At 43.5% G+C, this 18,164-nt stretch overlaps 1 protein-coding gene across 1 annotated transcript in view; it reads right to left on the bottom strand.

Annotated features, from left to right (window-relative positions):
* OCEL1 (occludin/ELL domain containing 1) overlaps positions 1-18,164 on the bottom strand; it is an 841,384-nt gene that overhangs the window by 7,105 nt on the left and 816,115 nt on the right. Inside the window, 1 exon segment of the mRNA XM_044054752.1 lies at positions 2,096-2,146. Coding sequence (XP_043910687.1) covers positions 2,096-2,146 — 51 coding nt within the window.

Genomic DNA, 18,164 nt, shown 5'->3' with positions numbered 1-18,164 from the left:
ATTGCCAGATGTAATTCTCTATCTTCCCCACTTTGTAAGATTCTTTTGGCCTCACACAAATCCTCCACTAGAAAACTCTAGAAAAGTAAATGGAAAAGATTTTCCTAGTGGGCTCATGATAATAACGTTGACCCCTTCTCTTATTCATTTGTCCTTGACTCCCCACCCTCCATCCCCCTTCCATCTAGACCTCCTGGTGGAACAAATTCTGGTCCTTTTTATAATTTTTTTCATATATGACACCAGATATGGTCTCGATAAAAGTGCTATTAGGATTATTTTTCTATCCTGTTTATCTGCAAACTCAGTCTGAGGTAAATTGAAGAGGAGCATTCTGGGTAGGACTTAAGCTCAAGAGTTTTTGGTTGTCACGGGCTGTAGCAATGGACAAGTTGGTTCCAATGCTCGGAACTGAACCCATATGCCAAAGATAAATGAAGATCAAAAACACAGATGGAACATTATGGTGAGTACAGGACTTTTTTTTCTTTGATATGCAGTCCTTGCAAGTAGCTCTTCCTAGTCTATTTTCAACCTTTGCTTAATGTTCAATCCATTTGCCTCAAGGGTAGTATTAGACTGAGACTGGGAAGAGAGAATGGAAACGCAATTTACAAGGGAACAGTGGGGGACGTATGCACGGCTCCCAAGTATAAAACAAAGTCCAAAAGGTTCAGGATTTTTGCTTGGAAGTGTTTGCAAAGTTATTTTTGTACCCCAAGCCAGTCACTGCCCAAACATGTCAGGTAGGAATGGCAAGACTGAATGAACAAATTCTTCTTCTCATTTTTTTTTTGGTTTAGTGTTTCTGTTACGCCAGGCTAGGGTGTCCTTCCTTTCTTTTAGTAGCTTTGGTGTATATGTAACTTAAAGTGATTTGCTGACATTAAAACCTTGTCTTTGCACAACTGCATGTGGTGCAAAAATTGACAAACAACATTTTCACCCCATTGACAAATGTTTTTGACTTCTGTTTGCAAAGAACAACATACTTAAATATGCATTTTTCATATGCTGATGCCACTGACTGTAGACAATGAACTTTAAGCACAGTAGTGTCACTTTAGGGAAAGTGTGAGGTATATTCATAGACTTGAATCATTAACACCACTACACGTGCAGAGATATGCCTATTAAAGTCTGTGGATGCAATTCACCCTATCCTTAGGGTGACATCAACAATGGATCGATTAACTTTATTTGGGCCATGATTTATGAAAGGTTTATGAAGCTTTTTATTAAAAGTTAAACTAAAAATGTAAGAAATGAAAAAGTGGAAAATGCATCACTGTACTTGACTCACTAAATGTTGTGATGCATACATGACCATCAGCAAATCACTTTAATAAGCTTTATACACAGAATAAGGACTGCCCATTCCTACAAATACCTGTGCTGTATAGTGTGTTTTAGAGAAACATTTAAGACACTCCCATAGCCATCCCCTTAACCACCTTCCCAAGGTGGCATTTATTCTGCCCTCCTTGATATTTATTAGAGGTTAGGATCTCAAGGGGCTTGTCTTGTCAATATAAATGATACTGCATGTTAAGTGTTAAAATCTGTTACCTTCATGTCTAAAAGTATACTTGTAGCAAAGGTATCTTGTGCTCAGAGCCCATATTATATCTTGGAAAGAAGCCTGTTTGCAGGAAGACACTATGACCTCAACTGTAGGCTCGGAAATTTGCAGTGCACTTTACCATTTGACTATCCAGTTAGCTGACTCCCACATTAACCGTAATTCTGAGATATTTGCAGTGATTTCTAATGCATTGCCAGGCATGTTTTACCCATTTTTTATAGTTAATGCACAAGAAGCTAATTTAGGATATCAGTCTGGATGTAAGAAATTATTTAAATAATTAAACTTTAGTGAGATAATTAAACTTTAGTGAGTAGATTATGATGTTAGACACATACTTGCCTGCTTTTGCTTGTAATCTCAGCGAGCATGTTAAGCGAACTTTACAAGACTGTTCAGTAGCAAAAGGCATCTGGGTAGAAAGAGTTAGTTCCAGCAATATTTACCCATCAAAAAAAAATTGCACTACAAATCAAAAAAGAATTTTAAAACCATTATCTTGAGCCTTACCGTCTTTTTCTTCCTGTAATCCTGCATAATGCTTCTGATTCTTTCATTTTCCTAAATAGTTGTAAATAAAAGAGAAGTAGTTACTGCAAGTGTAATCATGATGCATTCTTTCACTTGCAGTGCAAGTCTGAGAATACATATTCTGCTTTAATGTTTATTTACTGAAAGCATCTGGATAAGTATACAAAAAGGAAATATGTTGCTAAATTCTGAAGTTTTGGCATTTGTCCAGATTTAAAATAGCTAGTATAAGGGTAAAATTTAGCATTAAAGTAAAATGTTGAGGCCAGTTAAATTTGGCAAGTCTTGCAAATGAGGTGTTCAGTTGGGAGATGTACTGGGTTTGAGAAATATTCTCTTCTCCTGTGCTAATTGTTCTAAGAAGGTGATGAATTAGAGTGACAAAGAGACTTTCCCATTCCGAGACATGGCAAACATGTGGAGAGAAACACCTGATTAGTGGTCCGTAAACACTGACCTCTCACACCTGACCATTCTAGTGTTCCCTTGCCAGCCCATGCATCACAGCAGCATAGGTACCACCCTACACACACAGACACACACACACACACACACACACACACACACACACACACACACACACACACACACACACACACACACACACACACACACCAGCCATCCACAAACAAGTTCCCAAATAGTCACTTGCACTCATGGAAATACTTGCCCAAATACCTACGTGCATGTGTGTGCACACTCACACGTATACAATCGGAATCCCTACCTAACTCCCATAGTGTAACCACCCAGACAGACAGATACACACAGACACATTCATTCACAAGCACACACACACACACACACACACACACACACACACACACACACACACACACACACACGCATACACACGCATATACACCACCATGGCTTCATTATAGTTAACCTGTACGATGACTCCTTCCATAAGAGCGAAAGTTTGAATACCATCAAAACATGGCATTCACTTTTTCCTTCTAGAAAAAAAAAAACTCAGCACTCTGCCAAGTTAATTGGGATCCATCACCTTTTCTGAGGGAGAGCACATGGCTAATTACCATTAGCCACTCCACTAGACTGGCATAAGGATTCTCCAATAAGACCATCCTCTGCACTATGGCCTCCACAAGTGGAAAACATAGTGGGTGACTGATCTCTGATTCAAAAAGGCTTACGTTGTTGGGGAAACCTGCTAGAGTAAGGCTTCTGCATCGCCATAAGTCTTTCTGAATTTCAGAGATGACTCTTAGAGATGCATGATACTTCCTGGCAAATACACTATAAAAGGAGTCATTCTTCCAGTCTGTGTTTACCATATTTATGTTTTGATCAACAGGTGGATTAGCAAATTAGCTTAATCTGATGTTTTCCTTTTCATTCTTCCTCAGAGTATGGGTTACAGATCTCACCTGGCTGCATTCTACAGACTTATGATCCAACTGTCAAGGTCCTCCCTCTACCCATATTGGCCTAGTACATCCTTTGCCACCATCTCACACAGGCGTGGATCCTTTCTCTGAGTGTTTTGTCAGGCTTTTAGGTTGTGTTTATTTTTTTTCTCTGAAAAGTATTTCTCTCTCTCTCTCTTATATTTAAATTAGATTTTTCCACCCTCTTAGATTTTGGGTTTCTTTCTGTCAGCTTAATTACTTTAATAAAGTAATTTTCTTAAGTAACATTGTTGGCACTTCTTTCTTTTCAGTTCTTCTGTCCTTTTTCTTGACCTTTTTAACAGGGTATTCTTTACTACCATTATTGGTAGTTTTTAAGACTTTGCTATAGTTAAAAAAAAAAAATTCCTTTCTTTCTGTAGTTTGCAGTTGTTACTATGATTGAGAAGCCTACATGGTTTAAAAAGACACTTCCTCTGGGCACAAAATTCTGAACTTGGATGCCCACAGGGAGTGCATTTATTGTTTGTGGGCAGCACATCTGGGTACGACCTGTACCATTTGTGCAGGATTTAATTCCAGAGCTACAGCTGACAGATGAAACAAATTAGTCCTTAAAAGGTTACTACCCCCTTCCTCCTCTTCTTCCTCCGGGGCTCACACCCCCCAGCAAATCATCCAACATTCCATCAGAGCACAGAAAAAGCTCTCTGTCTAAGTCTCCAAAGACTTCTTCGTCTTTGGAGCTGTCACAAAAAATACAGGGGTCTTCGGATCCAACCTCATTGGATTCAATTGGCATCTGTGTTTGGAAAATTCTTTAGAAAAAAGGTGGATGGTCCTCAGATAACCCTTCTCCTGAGGAGTCAGCATTCCTGGAAGCTTTCAGTTCTGGCCCATCTACATCTTGGATGACACAGACAAGGATGAGCTTACTGACCTAGTCTCTCACCAGGGATGGAAGGAACCAGATTTTGTTTAACGAATCCCATGTTGACCAGACAAACTTTTAGCTCCTCTAAAAGACACACCCCGTTGGATCAAAGGAATCCGTGTTGATGGGATGGTTGTGGTGGCAGCCACCAAGAAGGAACTAGCAGGACAAATCTCCACTGACCACCCCCCTAACAGAGAGTCCAGGACACTGGACAGATTTGTAAAGTACATATTTGCATCAGTGACCTTTGCCTTGAGGTCCCTGAACTGTTTGGTACATTTTAAAAGACTGCAGATGGAATTTATCAAGGAACTTTCAAAGTCTCTCTCAGAGTCCTTTTCTCCAGAAGATTATAAAAGATCATCCCCACAGCTGGCCACTGTTTTATCTATATCAAATGCGATTATGAGACTAATGTTGCATGTACCAGAAGGTACCTGATGGGCCACTGGTTCAGGCATTGCCATAAAGAAACATGCCTGGATGTGGTTATGTGATTTTGTGGAGCCTTTCAAGTCTTCCTTCATCAGTGCTTCCTTTGATGGAACTTCTGTGAAAGAAACACCTTCCCACAGTGAACAGAATGGAAAGAACCTGTCTGCCTTTGGTATTCGCTATTCTACCTCTTAGTGATCCTTCTCAAGGAATGAAAGAGGAGGCAAGAAAATGTGGTTCTGTAAATTGCAGGGATTTTTCCAGGATTTAAATGGAGACAACTTCCTCAAAGGCAGAGGAGGGAGTTTGAAAGGAAGATGCCATCCTCGCAGCAGGGTTTCCGAGATTCTTTTCTGGATAGACCCTTTCAGCAGCCCTGAATGGCTGCCTGGCTGCTTGCCTCTGGAGGCAGTCAGGGAATGTTTGTTCTTGCACGCAGATGTCTGGGCTGCTATAACAAGAGATTCTTGGGTGCTAAACATAATATCCAGAGGTTACTTTATACCATTTTTCCAAACAACTCCTTCTAAGAGAAACAAGCTTCCAGACTTTCCACCCCGTCAGAGAGAAGCTGTAGCTCAAAAAATTCAGAAGCTGTTGGATAAAAGAGACATTCAGGAGGTTCCACCAGACCAGAGAGGATTCAGAACTTACTTGAGGTTCTTTTTTGTGCCAAAAAAGATAAGGGACCAGAGACCAATTTTGGATCTAAGCATTCTGAACCAATATGTAAGGAATTCAAAGATGTTCATCATGTTACACTGCTGCATTCATTACACTTGGGTTATCTTGCCGTCAGGCGGTTCCCTAGTTGGCCTGAGTTCCAAAGTCTTGGTCCAACGTCGGTTGCTGTCGCCTCCTCCCTGATGTCAGTGCGACAGGGGTATATAAGATGCAGCTGACGCCATTTTCCCCAGTCTTTCTTGCCGCACGGTGCCATAGCAAAAGCAGTTCTCAAGTGCCGGTTGGCTAACTCCTGAGATTTTCTTTCCGAATCCAGAACCAAAGTCTTCTACAAAGCTAACTACCCCATTGGGGAAACTTTTTCTTGCCTCAGACTGATGTCAGTAAAAGTTAATAACTGTATTTCTTGTGGGAAGCAAATACCTCATAAGGATTTCCATTCCTATTGTATCCCATGCCTAGGCCCAGACCACGACGTCACTGGTTGTCGGTTTTGTGCTAGGTTTAACAAGTGCACTATTAAACGTCGGTTTGATTTTGCCCGACATTATTTTGGCAGAAAATTCAATTTCACCATGCCATCGGAACTTCCGACGACCGGAATACATAAAAAGCGCAAAGACAAGGATAGGCATCTGAGGCCCAAAACTGACGACGAAGCCTCTTCTAGGCCAGTCGCTGGTTCTCCGGTTTGCAGCGAGGCGCCTTTGCAGCCCCTAACAACAGCTTCTGTAGAGCCACAGGCCGCCTCTGACTCCCACGTGGAGAAGGCTGGGCCTTCGGATGCATAAGATTTTCAGCGTACCGAAACTAACCCTTCAGAGGGATCCAGAGTAGCTGAACAACCCTGCAGCTTCAGAGGGTGTTTTCAGACCTACTCAGTTAAGCATTAAACCTTTTGCTACTTCTAAGCCTCCTTTAAAAACAAAGAAACAAATAAAGCATTCTCCAGGACAGGCCTCCATGCCTAAGAAACAAATGCTCAAAATGGCCGAAGACCTAATCACTCTGATCAGGGGGTCCCATCCCCCTCCTGATAAAAGGCCTAGACAGGATGCAGACTATGACTCATCCGACCAGGTGTCCATCTCTTCAGATTCATCCTCAGACCTAGGATATTCTTTACCCCCTTATGAGGATTCTGATGCTGAGGAATCAGTTCCATCAGCCTCTCCGCCTGAGGACTACTCCTTTGGGGAAAGCTTACATACCACGAGGGAGCATTTCCATTGGGAAGGCCAGGATTACTCAGAATCCAATAAAAGGCTCAGAGACTTCCTTTTATTACCTCAACACAGACCCCTTGCTGTTCCACCAGTGTTAGATATTGTGGATGATGTGCATACTGAATCCAGCTTAAATCCTGATTCTTTACCTCCAGCCCCAGTTAAGCCTGACAGATACTACAGAGTCCCTGACTCACACAAATGTCTTTATAAAAGCCCTGTTGCTGACCCTGAAACTATTTCTCAGGGACCCAAATGGGTTAAGGCCTCATCAGCAAAGAATACAGTCCCCTCTGACAGAGATTCCAGAGCATTAGACAGATGGGGGAAGAAAGTATATACGTCTGCAACGTTAGCAATGAGGGCCTTAAATTGCCAGTTCCACATGCTAAAATATCAGCAATTTTTGATGTCTCAGTTGAAACAAAAAATGCTTCCAGATTCAGATCCTCCTAATTTTAAGGAAATGCAGGATTTATTGCATGCAGCTGAACAAGTGGGAAACATACTTTGCAATGTGGTTTTGATTCTTTAGAGGCCTCCTGTAGAGCAGCAGTTACAGGTTCTGCCATTAGAAGACATGCTTGGTTAAAAGAACATATGTTACCAGATCATGTTAAAGCAAAACTATTGGATGCACCTTTGCAGCAGGATGTGTTATTTGGAGTTAAGGCAGAAGAGGTATTAAAGAAAATGGAGGATAAGGCAAAATCTATGCAAATGGTGAAGGACTTCTTACAGGTTCAGCCTCCTCGATTTAGCAGAAATTGGCCAACAAAGAATTGGTCCTTTCCAGTTACAGACAGACCTCAAAGGGGCAGATACAGACTTCCAACAGGTAGAGGTCAACCACAAGGTCCTTACAGGTCTCGACAATGGGTTGCATCAGACCAGAAAGAAGGGAAGACAGGCTCCAACCATATATAAAAAACAGCCCCAGTGACTTCCCACTACAGCTGCCAAACAGTTCTCTCTTGACAGCCCCCTTGGGAGGAAAACTGGCACTTTTCTATCACAATTGGCATATGATCAACACAGACTAATGGGCTCTCAACATTGTATCTCAATTTTACAGGTTCCACTTTCACACTCTGCCAAGGTTAAAAGGAATGCCAAATCTGCCACCAAATCAATGGGCAGAGGCTCAAAAACAAATTACAGCACTCATGGACATGAGAGCTATTCAAAAGGTACCACCACAGGAGCAAGGACAAGGATTATACTCAAGACTCTTTCTGGTTCCCAGAAAGGACAAAGCCTGGAGGCCCATTCTGGATCTTTCTTTTCTAAACATTTACATGGATGCTCCGAAATTCAGAATGTTGACACTACAGCAGCTTCTTCCCATGCTGGGCAAGAAAGCTTGGCTCGTAACCTTGGACTTCAAGGAGGCATACCTGCATGTCCCTATCAGACAAAACTGCAGAAGATACCTCAGATTCATACCTGGTTCAATGCACTATCAATTCTCTGCACTGCCCTTTGGCTTATCTCCTGCACCCAGGGTCTTCACAAAGTGCCTGGCACCAGTAATTGCATTTTGCAGACAGAAAGGAATTCATATTTATCCATATCTGGACAACTGCCTGATTCAAGCAGAGAGCAAGGACATTATTCTAAAGCATCTGGCGTTTGTAAAAAAGTTATTAAGTTTCCTAGGGTACACAGTAAACGAAAATAAATCAAAACTAGTGCCCTCACAAGAGCTCATTACAACACTGATCCACCAATTTTCTCTAATCCTTTGCTAAAACAGTACCTCAGAGGGGCTAAAAACATAAGACTGCCCCTTAGAGCACCTACTCCAACTTGGGACCTCAACTTCGTGTTGGAAAAATTAACTTTGCCTCCTTTTGGGCCAGCTAACACAGCAGATTTAAAATATATCTCTTGGAAAACTGCTCTGCTCCTGGCAATAACATCAACATGAAGAGTTTCAGAATTACAGGCACTAATGGCAGTGGAACCCTTCATCATTTTCCACCAAGACAGGGTGTCTTTGAGAACTAACCCTACGTTTATGCCAAAGGTGGTATCAAGTGTGGCTCTAAACCAAACTATTCACTTGCCAACTTTTTATCCAAATCCACAGAATAAAGGGGAGAGACTACTGCATTCTTTGGACATACACAAGCAGTTACGCTTCTACTTGGACAAAACCAAAGCTTTCAGAAAATCTGAGCAATTATTGGTAGCATATACTGCAGGAGCACAGGGAAAAGCCATTTCAAAACAGACCATTTCAAAATGGATAGGACACTGTATATGTTTCTGCTATACACACCATGGGAAACCTGTACCTAACAGCATTAGATCTCACTCCACCAGGGCAACAGCCACTTCAACTGCCTACCTCAGAGGAGTACCTACCAAGGATATTTTAGAAGCAGCAACTTGGAGTTCTGTACATACCTTCACCAAGCATTACCATCTGCCTCTATACTCTAAATCCAGAGCTGGCTTCGCCACTGCAGTCCTGCAGGGCCTTATAGCCACCCCTAATGCCTTATAGAACCAGCCACCCTACCTCAGCTTTGGGATTCTACCCAAGTGTAATGACTGCAGCAGTGTAACACGATGAACATAGTACAGTTTTGTACCTACCATAAATGTAGATGTTCGAGTGTATACACTGCTGCAGTCCAGGTTACCCTCCCTCCTTCCCCTCTTACTTGCTGGTACGTACCTATGTCTTCTACCCTTTACTACCTATGGGGAGTATTTGCTGGTAACTGAAATTTGTTGATTGCTTTTCTTATGTATGTTTTATTAGCAATTTGAATTGCCTACCTATTTGGGGGCACCTGACATCTGGGGCAAGAAAAACTGAAGAAAATGGCGTCGGCTGCATCTTATATACCCCTGTCACGCTGACGTCAGGGAGGAGGCGACAGCAACCGACACCAGACCAAGACTTTGGAACTCAGGCCGACTGGGGAACCGCCTGACGGCAGGATAACCCAAGTGTAATGACTGCAGCAGTGTATACACATGAACATCTACATTTATGGTAGGTACAAAATTGTACTTTCTGTCACCTCCCTGGTATTTAACAGTAGTACTGTAAGGCTTAAATCAACAACCCTTTCAACCTTCAGCAAAAACTGACTTACAATTCCTATCTGGGAAAACAGCCCTTTTAGTTGCTATTTCTGAACTTCAGGCTCTTTCATTGAAAGCTCCATACACTGTTTTTCATAAAGACAGAGTTACCTTATTAACCAATCCTTCTTTCCTACCAAAAGAGGCTTTTGAATCAGATATAACTCAAACCATTCATTTACCAGTCATCTTTCCAAAATATTCAACAGGGGAGAATACATGCTACATCTTTTAAATGTACATAGACAACTACATTTCTTCTTACACAGATCAAAAGATTTCAGAAAAACGGACCAGCTGTTTGTCTCTTTTTCACCTAGTCAACTGGGTTCTCCCAATTTCTAAAGTTACATTGGCCAAATGGATAACTAATTGCATTTCCTGGATATAGTCTCAGCAAGGCGGCTGCCTATCAAAACCACCTAAGGCATGTTCAACTAGATCTATCGCCACCTCATCTGCCTTCTGGTCTAGAACTTCCACTGATGATATTTGTGCAGCAGCCACCTGGTCTAATGCTCATACCTTTATTACTCATTACAAATTGTACATAATTTCCAGAAGCAGAGCTGCTTTTGGTTCAGCAGTTCTCTGGAATATCCTTCCATGAGGGCCACCCAAGATTTATGTAGCTGCAGACTCTGTCCCATACACTGAGGAAGAATGAAAAGGACAACAGCAGATATTAACTTTATGTACTTACCATAACTTGGCATCTGTGCTGTCCATTTTCATTCTTCCTCAACTCCCCTCCCTCCTTACCCCTTCGTGTCTTCTTCTGGAGTGATCTGATAGACCTTTGGAACCTGTAGTTACAGGTTTGAGCCCTAATTTAATTTCTGTTCTCTTCTACTATTTTATACTGAGACTTTTAAAGCAGCAAACTCGGTCTGAGGTACTGTGGATGGACTATGGCACTATGGGTAGAGGGAGGAGCTTGATAGTTGGATCCAAAGTCTGTAGAATACAGCTGAGTTAGATCCAAGGTATGATCCGTAACCCATAAGTTGAGGAAGAATGAAAATGGACAACACAGATGCCTAGTTACAGTGAGTACATAATGTTAATTTTTATTTATTTGAAACTTGTTAATTAGGTAATTCCAATGGGTCTGTGGCCCGTTTTAACTACAGACCTAAGTTAACTTTCCAGCACAGAATGGGTAAAGAGGATTTTTTATTAAACAAGAAACATCTTTATAAGTTCATAGGTTCATAGGTGTGTACTAGGCTAATGGCCTTGGAGCCTTTACAAGCCTAGCCCATAGAAGTGCCCTGGCATCGTGCTGCCTGATATTGAATTATCACTTATGACATAGGCGATTATACATTTATATAAAAGAAAATTATATTAGTGTATTTTCAGTTGCAGACATTATACATCACATATAATCTTCTATACAGTAATTGCCATTTGACCATTACATAGCTCCTTCAGTTCCTGCCTTCCCTTAAACCTCTTTCCTCCTCCAAACCTTTATTCGGCATATCTTCTTCCCGCAGTTCCATTTTTATGTAATTTGCTCCTACCCTTTCTAAAGATCCCACTTCCAGTTATATTATCTCTGTAACTACATTCACTTCTTCTAGTACAGTTGGTTTAGACTTTGATTTCCATTTTCTAGAAATTGCTTTTTTTTAGCAGCCACCAATGTTAAACTCATCAAGGTCTTGCTATGTTTAGACAATTCCGATTCTGTTTCACAGCTCAAAATATATATACATTTGCTCACCCAGTATTTCTGGCAGAGTAGTCTGCAGGGAATTTTTAAAGTCTACCAACACATTACACTCCCAAAAATATGATCTGATGTTGTAAATCTTTATTCATTCCTTACTGTTAGGACTTCGGTTCCATCCTCGGAACTGACAAGGCCGTTATCAAGCTCACGCCAGCCAAAAACTCTCAGCTAAGACCTACCCATAATGTCCCTCTCATAGTCTCTTCAGATCTCATTTGCCGTCAGATGTGCCAAGCCTTCTCTCTCAAGCTAAGTGTAGAGCTTTTGTGTTAATTCCTATCAGTACCTTACTTTTTGTCAGTTTTCGCTAATTTTTCACCTTTCGTCTATAGACTACTTTACTTGTTCTGTTCCCTACCCTCTACCTTTGGTAATTTCTTTAATACCATCATTGATACTGTCCCTCTCTCCTACCTTAGGTAGGTCCTCTTTCCTACCACTTGTGGTATTTCTAAGTACCATTGTTGGTACTGTCCACTTTCTTTCTATCTGGATATAAAAAAAAAAAAAAAAACTATTCTCTTTAACTTTGATGTTATTGTTTTTTGACTTTTATGTTGTCACTGCGACTAGTGTGGTGTTTTGTCATTATGTCTGAAAAAGCCAAATTGGGTTTTAAGTAGTGTGATAAGTGTGGGCGTAAGATGCCCAACACAGATGGTCATGCCGGGTGCGTTTATTGTTTGGGCGTTGACCACATTAATGCTTCAAGTGATATCTGCCTCAGCTTCAGCAATCGCACTTTGGCTGAGCGTAAAAACAAGTTAATTTTGAAGGGTGTGATGAAAACTCCCTTCTCGGAGGCTGTCTCTGGGACGGATGTCTCACCACCTCCTAAGACTCAAAAACACATAGAGAAATGGAGTCACTTGGTTCCTACATCTTTGTCCACCTTGGAACCGACTCGACACCGAGTTTCTCCGGCACCTTCAGTGCAGACAACCCTCAGTGGCATCTCTAATTTTGCCTCCTATTACTGAACCAGCTTCGGCACCATCCTCCTCAGTGCCGTCCTTGGTCTTGTCACCGGCTTTGACTATCGTACCCGCATCGGCACCATCCCCGGCCATGGTGCCGATAGCTTATACGGCTCCACAGAATATGACTCTGTCGGTTCCGAAGGTTGAACACCTTCCCAGAACCAGATATTCTCCAACTTATGACCCTTTTACAGGGCACCAATTTAGCTCCTTTCTTGAAAGACCTGACTCTTCTTCAGCACCCTCCTACAGATCCACCAGGAGCCTTTCGGAACAAGATGTAGTGAGGGTTGTGGACCAGCTTCTGGCAGCTAGAGGATTGCCAACTCCTGCTAGTTCTTCTGTCCCCTTTGGAACAGAAGCTTTCACGGCATACTCACCAGTATATCCTCCTCCGGCCTCTTCCAAGGCCCCAGAGACTTCTGTACCGATGACCACCCCGGTGCATACTGTCTCGGCTCCGACTGCGGAGGTTCCCCTGCCGGCACCGATTACTCTTGGTGTAATGGCTCTGTAGGAAATGGTGCACTCTCTGAGCAGTGATTGAGCTGTCGGCACCGTGGTTCCTACTTCGGCGCCTATTTTTTCGGTGGCACCATCTATGGCCACGGCTCCACCGGCAGCTAGTTCTCTTGGAGCTCCTCACCTGGAGGCGGGCTCCTCAGGGTGGAGTGTGACCCCGGTTCCAAAGTTTTCTTCTCGGTTCCCGGCTCCCATCCCTCCTTGGGCGGGCCTGCTTTCCAGGTGATGGAGAGGGTGCTTTCCTCAACAGGCTCGCAGTCACCACCAATGGCATTGACACCAGAACCCCCCTCTAGCATGCAGCTGTCCCAACCCCCTACTCTGGGATCCCGAGCACAGGAGCCATAAAATCTTCCCTTGAAAGGAATCATTTCTCCGGAGTCCTCCTCAAAAGATCCCACTGGGGAGCCACCCCAGAAGAAACAGTGCAAGAGGAAGCACCTTGATTCCCCTGAGGAATCTATCACTGAGGATACTGATTGTAATGAGGGAGAAGGCTCCCCATGGTCTCCCCTGGAAGACGTCTCATTTGGAGACATTCTCGAGATCCTCAAGCAGAGGGGAGACTGGAAGTCCTGTAACCCTTCTTCAGAGGAATTGGTGTTCTTGCAGGCTTTCTGTGCTCGGCCATTTACTTTCTCGGTGACCCCACCTGTGGATGAACTTGTAAAACTGATCATGCAGTGGGCCTGGAAGGCCCCGGACAATGTAAAACCTGTCCCCCGGAGGCCGGACAAAATTTTATCCACCCCAAAGACCAGCCCAATTGGTCCAAGCAGTTAGTAGTTGATTCCATGGTCATGGCGGCAGCCACCAAGAGGGAACTGGCAGAAGATAGTTCCACTGTTCATCCCCCGAACAGGGAGTTTCGGACTATGGACAGACTGGGGAAGTGGACCTATGCTTCAGCAACCTTTACCATTTGATCGCTGAACTGTCTAGCACACTTCACTCACCTCCAAAGAGACCTAATTTCAGAAATGTCTGCCTCTTTGGCGGGGTACTGCCTGATGAGGTGTGTGACACTGTCGCCTCGCAGCTGGCTACCCTGGACTCTATCTCGAACTCCTTGATGTACTTGATACCTCACACCACCGAACGGCCAGCTCGAGCAGCCGCATCAGGCATCATCATGAGATGGCATGCTTGGATGCATTTGTATGATTTTGCAGACCCCTTTAAATCTTCCTTCGTCAACGCTCCTGTTGACGAATCTTCCCTTTTTGGTCCCAAAGTTAGAGACACACTATCATGAAGTGAGAAAGATGGAAAGACTTTGTCTGTTGTGGGCATACGTTTTTCCACCCCCCCAGAGATCTATTCCAGGAACCAGAGGGGAGGAAAATTGTGGTTCAAGAAGTCCCAAGGATCTTTTCGTGACACTCATGGTGAGCAATCCCCCCAGGGCAGAGAGGGCAACTCATCCAGGAGACGCCTTTTTCAGGGCAGAGGGGGTCCATGCAACCAGGGCGCTAGAGATTCCTTCTCTGGCCGACCCTACCAGCGCTCCTGGGCAGTGACCTGATTGCTTTCCTCTGGAAGCAGTCGGGGGGTCGATTTTCCCTGCACCTACAAGCCTGGCAACTCATCACTATGGACGCATGGGTGTAGAGAATAATATCTAGAGGCTACCATATCCCATGCGATCTTACTCCCAGACACGTCAAATGAATCCCCGATGTTCCACCCAGTCAGAGGGAGGTAGCAGCCTTAGAAATCGAAAAGCTGCTAAGAAAAAGAGTCATCCAGCCAGTCCCACAGACCAGAGAGGATCCGATTTTTACTTGAGGATCTTTTTAGTGCCAAAAAAGACTGGGGACTGGAGACCAATCCTGGATCTCAGCTTACTAAAGAAATTCATAAAACCTCAAAAATTCCAGATGATCACGGTACAGTCCATCCTCCCCTTTCTAGGGAAGGACAACTGGATGTGCTCTGTAGATCTCCAGGACGCGTATTACCACATAAAGATGGACAAACGCTCCCAGAGATTTCTCCGCTTCTGGCTGGGAACCAGTCACTACCAATTCAGGGTACTGCCATTAGTTCTCTCGACAGCCTACAGAGTGTTCACCAAATATATGTCAGTTGTAGTAGCTCATCTTCGACTACAAGGATTTGAGGTGTTTCCATATCTAGATGATTGGCTCCTCACCACCACGACCAGGAATCTTCTTATTCACAGCCTCTCTTACAATCAAGGCCTTGCTCTTCGCTTAGGGATTACGATCAACATGGAAAAATCTCAAATGTCCCCAACAAAAACACTAGAATTTATTGAAGCGATCTTCAACACAACATCCTGTCAAACTTCCCTTCCTCCTCACAGGCTCTCAAAAATAAGAAGCCAGATTCAAGTCCTCCTCCAACAGACTTTTGTACCAGCACGCCTTGTACTACAACTATTGGGATCTATGGCAGCAACCATTACCTTAGTTCCACTGGCGAGGTTGCACATGAGATTAATACAGTGGCTCCTTTCTTCATGATGGTCGATCTTAACCCATCCTGTTGACCACTTGATACGCCTTACAAATCTTTGCAAGAAAGAAATGCTTTGGTGGATGAAGCCAGAATCAAATCTTTGGTGTCGACCATTCTGCTTTCCCCAGCCCAGGGCCACGGTGACCATGGATACTTCTCTGCTGGGGGGGGGGGGGCATTTCCAGGGAAAGACAGTCCAAGGCACCTGGTCCCCCATGGAGGCCAATTTGCACATAAATGTCCTGGAATTGAGGCAGTTCTCTTAGCGTAGCAAGCGTTCCATACATCCCACCCCTCCAGGCCCATTGCAATTCAATCGGACAACATGTCAGTCATCTGGTATATCAACAAACAAGCAGGTCTTTCCCCCTGTGTCAGGAAGCCATGAGAATTTGGCACTAGGTGATAGCTTCCAACCGCTTTCTTATAGCAATGCATATTCCCGGGAGTTCCAACCGTATTGCGGACAATCTGAGCAGGAACATCCTGATGCCTCACAAGTGGTCTCTCAGTCCTATAATAGTGGACCAGATCTTCCACTGTTGGGGCAGGCCTTGCTGTGACCTGTTTGCTTCCCCCTAAACAACAAATGCAGAAGCTACTTTGGCCTGATTCCCCCTGAGGGGGAGTCACCGAGGGATGCTCTGATGCATGACTGACCCCCGGGTCTGCTGTATGCCTTTCCGCCATTTCCCCTCATCCTGAAATTCCTCCAGAAAACTCGAAGGTTGGGAAGCAAAGTGATCCTCATTGCCCCTTATTGGCCCTGTCAAGTCTGGTTCCCTTTCCTATGGCCTCATCTGATTCACAATCCATGGATCTTGGATCAATTCCAAGGTCTGCTATTTCACCCTCAGGGACTGATTCACCCCAATCTCCACTGCCTCAAGCTCACAGCTTGGTTTCTCCACTTCCGATGATTGCCAGGCTACCTGAAATTTCATCTCCTGTCCGTGAGATTCTTCTGGCTTCACACAAACCTTCCACCAGGAAAATGTATTCTAGCAAGTAGGCTAGGTTCTCTACATGGGCCAAAGATCATGACATAGACCCTTTCTCTATGCATATTCAGACGATCCTACAATACCTGACTACCCTTCTACATGCAGGAGCTTCAGCATAGACAATTACTATACATTTAGCAGCTATTGCAAATTTTCACAATGGATTTAATAATTCTTCTGTTATGTCACACCATCTGTGCAAAACTTTCTTGAAAGGAGTATTACATGTTAAACCTCCTGTCTAGCCCCCCCATAGATCCTTGGGACTTGACTTTGGTGCTTCAGTCGTTAAAAATCCCTCCTTTCGAACCTTCTAATTCATGTGATATGAAATTTTTGTCTTGCAAGACTCTACTTCTAGTAGTCCTTACCTCAGTAAGAAGAGTATCTGAGTTGCAGGCTTTGAGTGTCAAGAGACCTTACTTGATTTTCCACAGGGAAAGAGTGTCCCTACGTACTTACCCATCCTTCTTGCCCAAGGTCATTTCTGGGTTTTCAATTAACCAATCCATTGACCTGCCGGTTTTCTTCCCTCAGCATTCAAATAGAAGGGAATATCTTTTGCATACCCATGATGTTCATAGGCAGCTTCATTTTTACTTGAACAGAACTAAATCTTTCAGAAAAATGGATCAATTGTTTGTGGCCTTTGCAGGATCCAGATTGGGTAGGCCTGTCTCCAAAGTGACTCTATCTTCCTCGCTTAGAAACGTCATTGCCTTTATCTACCATCAGAATAAACTGTCTTTACCTTCCAGAATAAAGGCTCATTCGACTAGATCGATGGCTACTTCTGTGGCCTTTCATTCCAGAGCCTCTATGGAACATATCTGCGCAGCAGCCACTTGGGCAAGACCTCATACCTTTATCACTCATTACAAATTTGATTTGGCCTCCAGGGGACGAGCATCATTTGGTTCGATGGTGCTCAAGAATATCCTTCCTTAGGGCCACCCAGGACTCAAATAGCTGGGGACTCGGTCCTAACAGTAAAGAATGAATAAAGATTTACAACATCAGATAAAGAAGTTATGTCTTACCATAACATTCCATCTGTGTTGTAGATCTTTATTCATTCATTACTTCCCGCCCTCCTTCCCCCTACCTGGACTCCTGGTGGACTCTAGGATCTCCTTAGTTAAGGTATTTGCTCAGGCAGAGCCTCCTACTGTCTCTTTTATTACTTCTGTAATATAAGGGCGGGCAAACTCAATCTGAAGAGACTATGAGAGGGGCATTATGGGTAGGGCTTAGCTGAGAGCTTTTGGCTGGCGCGAGTTTGGTAACGGCCATGTCGGTTCCTAGGATGGAACCGAAGTCCTAACAGTAATGATTGAATAAAGATCTACAACACAGCTGGAACTTTATGGTAAGACATAACTTCTTTTTCACAATTACTTCTTTCTTCCCCATCACTTCCAACATTTATAATCAACCTGAGGAAAAATTCTTTGGAGTCTGCCTTCTAGCCATTGTAAGAAAAATATATTCTGTTTTTATTGCCATTTTTATCAGCTTGTCTCTACAGAAACATGAGAACCAGATACACAGCTAACTTCA

This window comes from Protopterus annectens, chromosome 13.part0 (assembly GCF_019279795.1).
Source record: "Protopterus annectens isolate FY-2018-M chromosome 13.part0, PAN1.0, whole genome shotgun sequence".
Classification (NCBI taxonomy): Eukaryota; Metazoa; Chordata; order Ceratodontiformes; family Protopteridae; genus Protopterus; species Protopterus annectens.
Note: the sequence above shows the minus strand (reverse complement) of the source record. Positions and strands in the feature narration are given on the sequence as shown.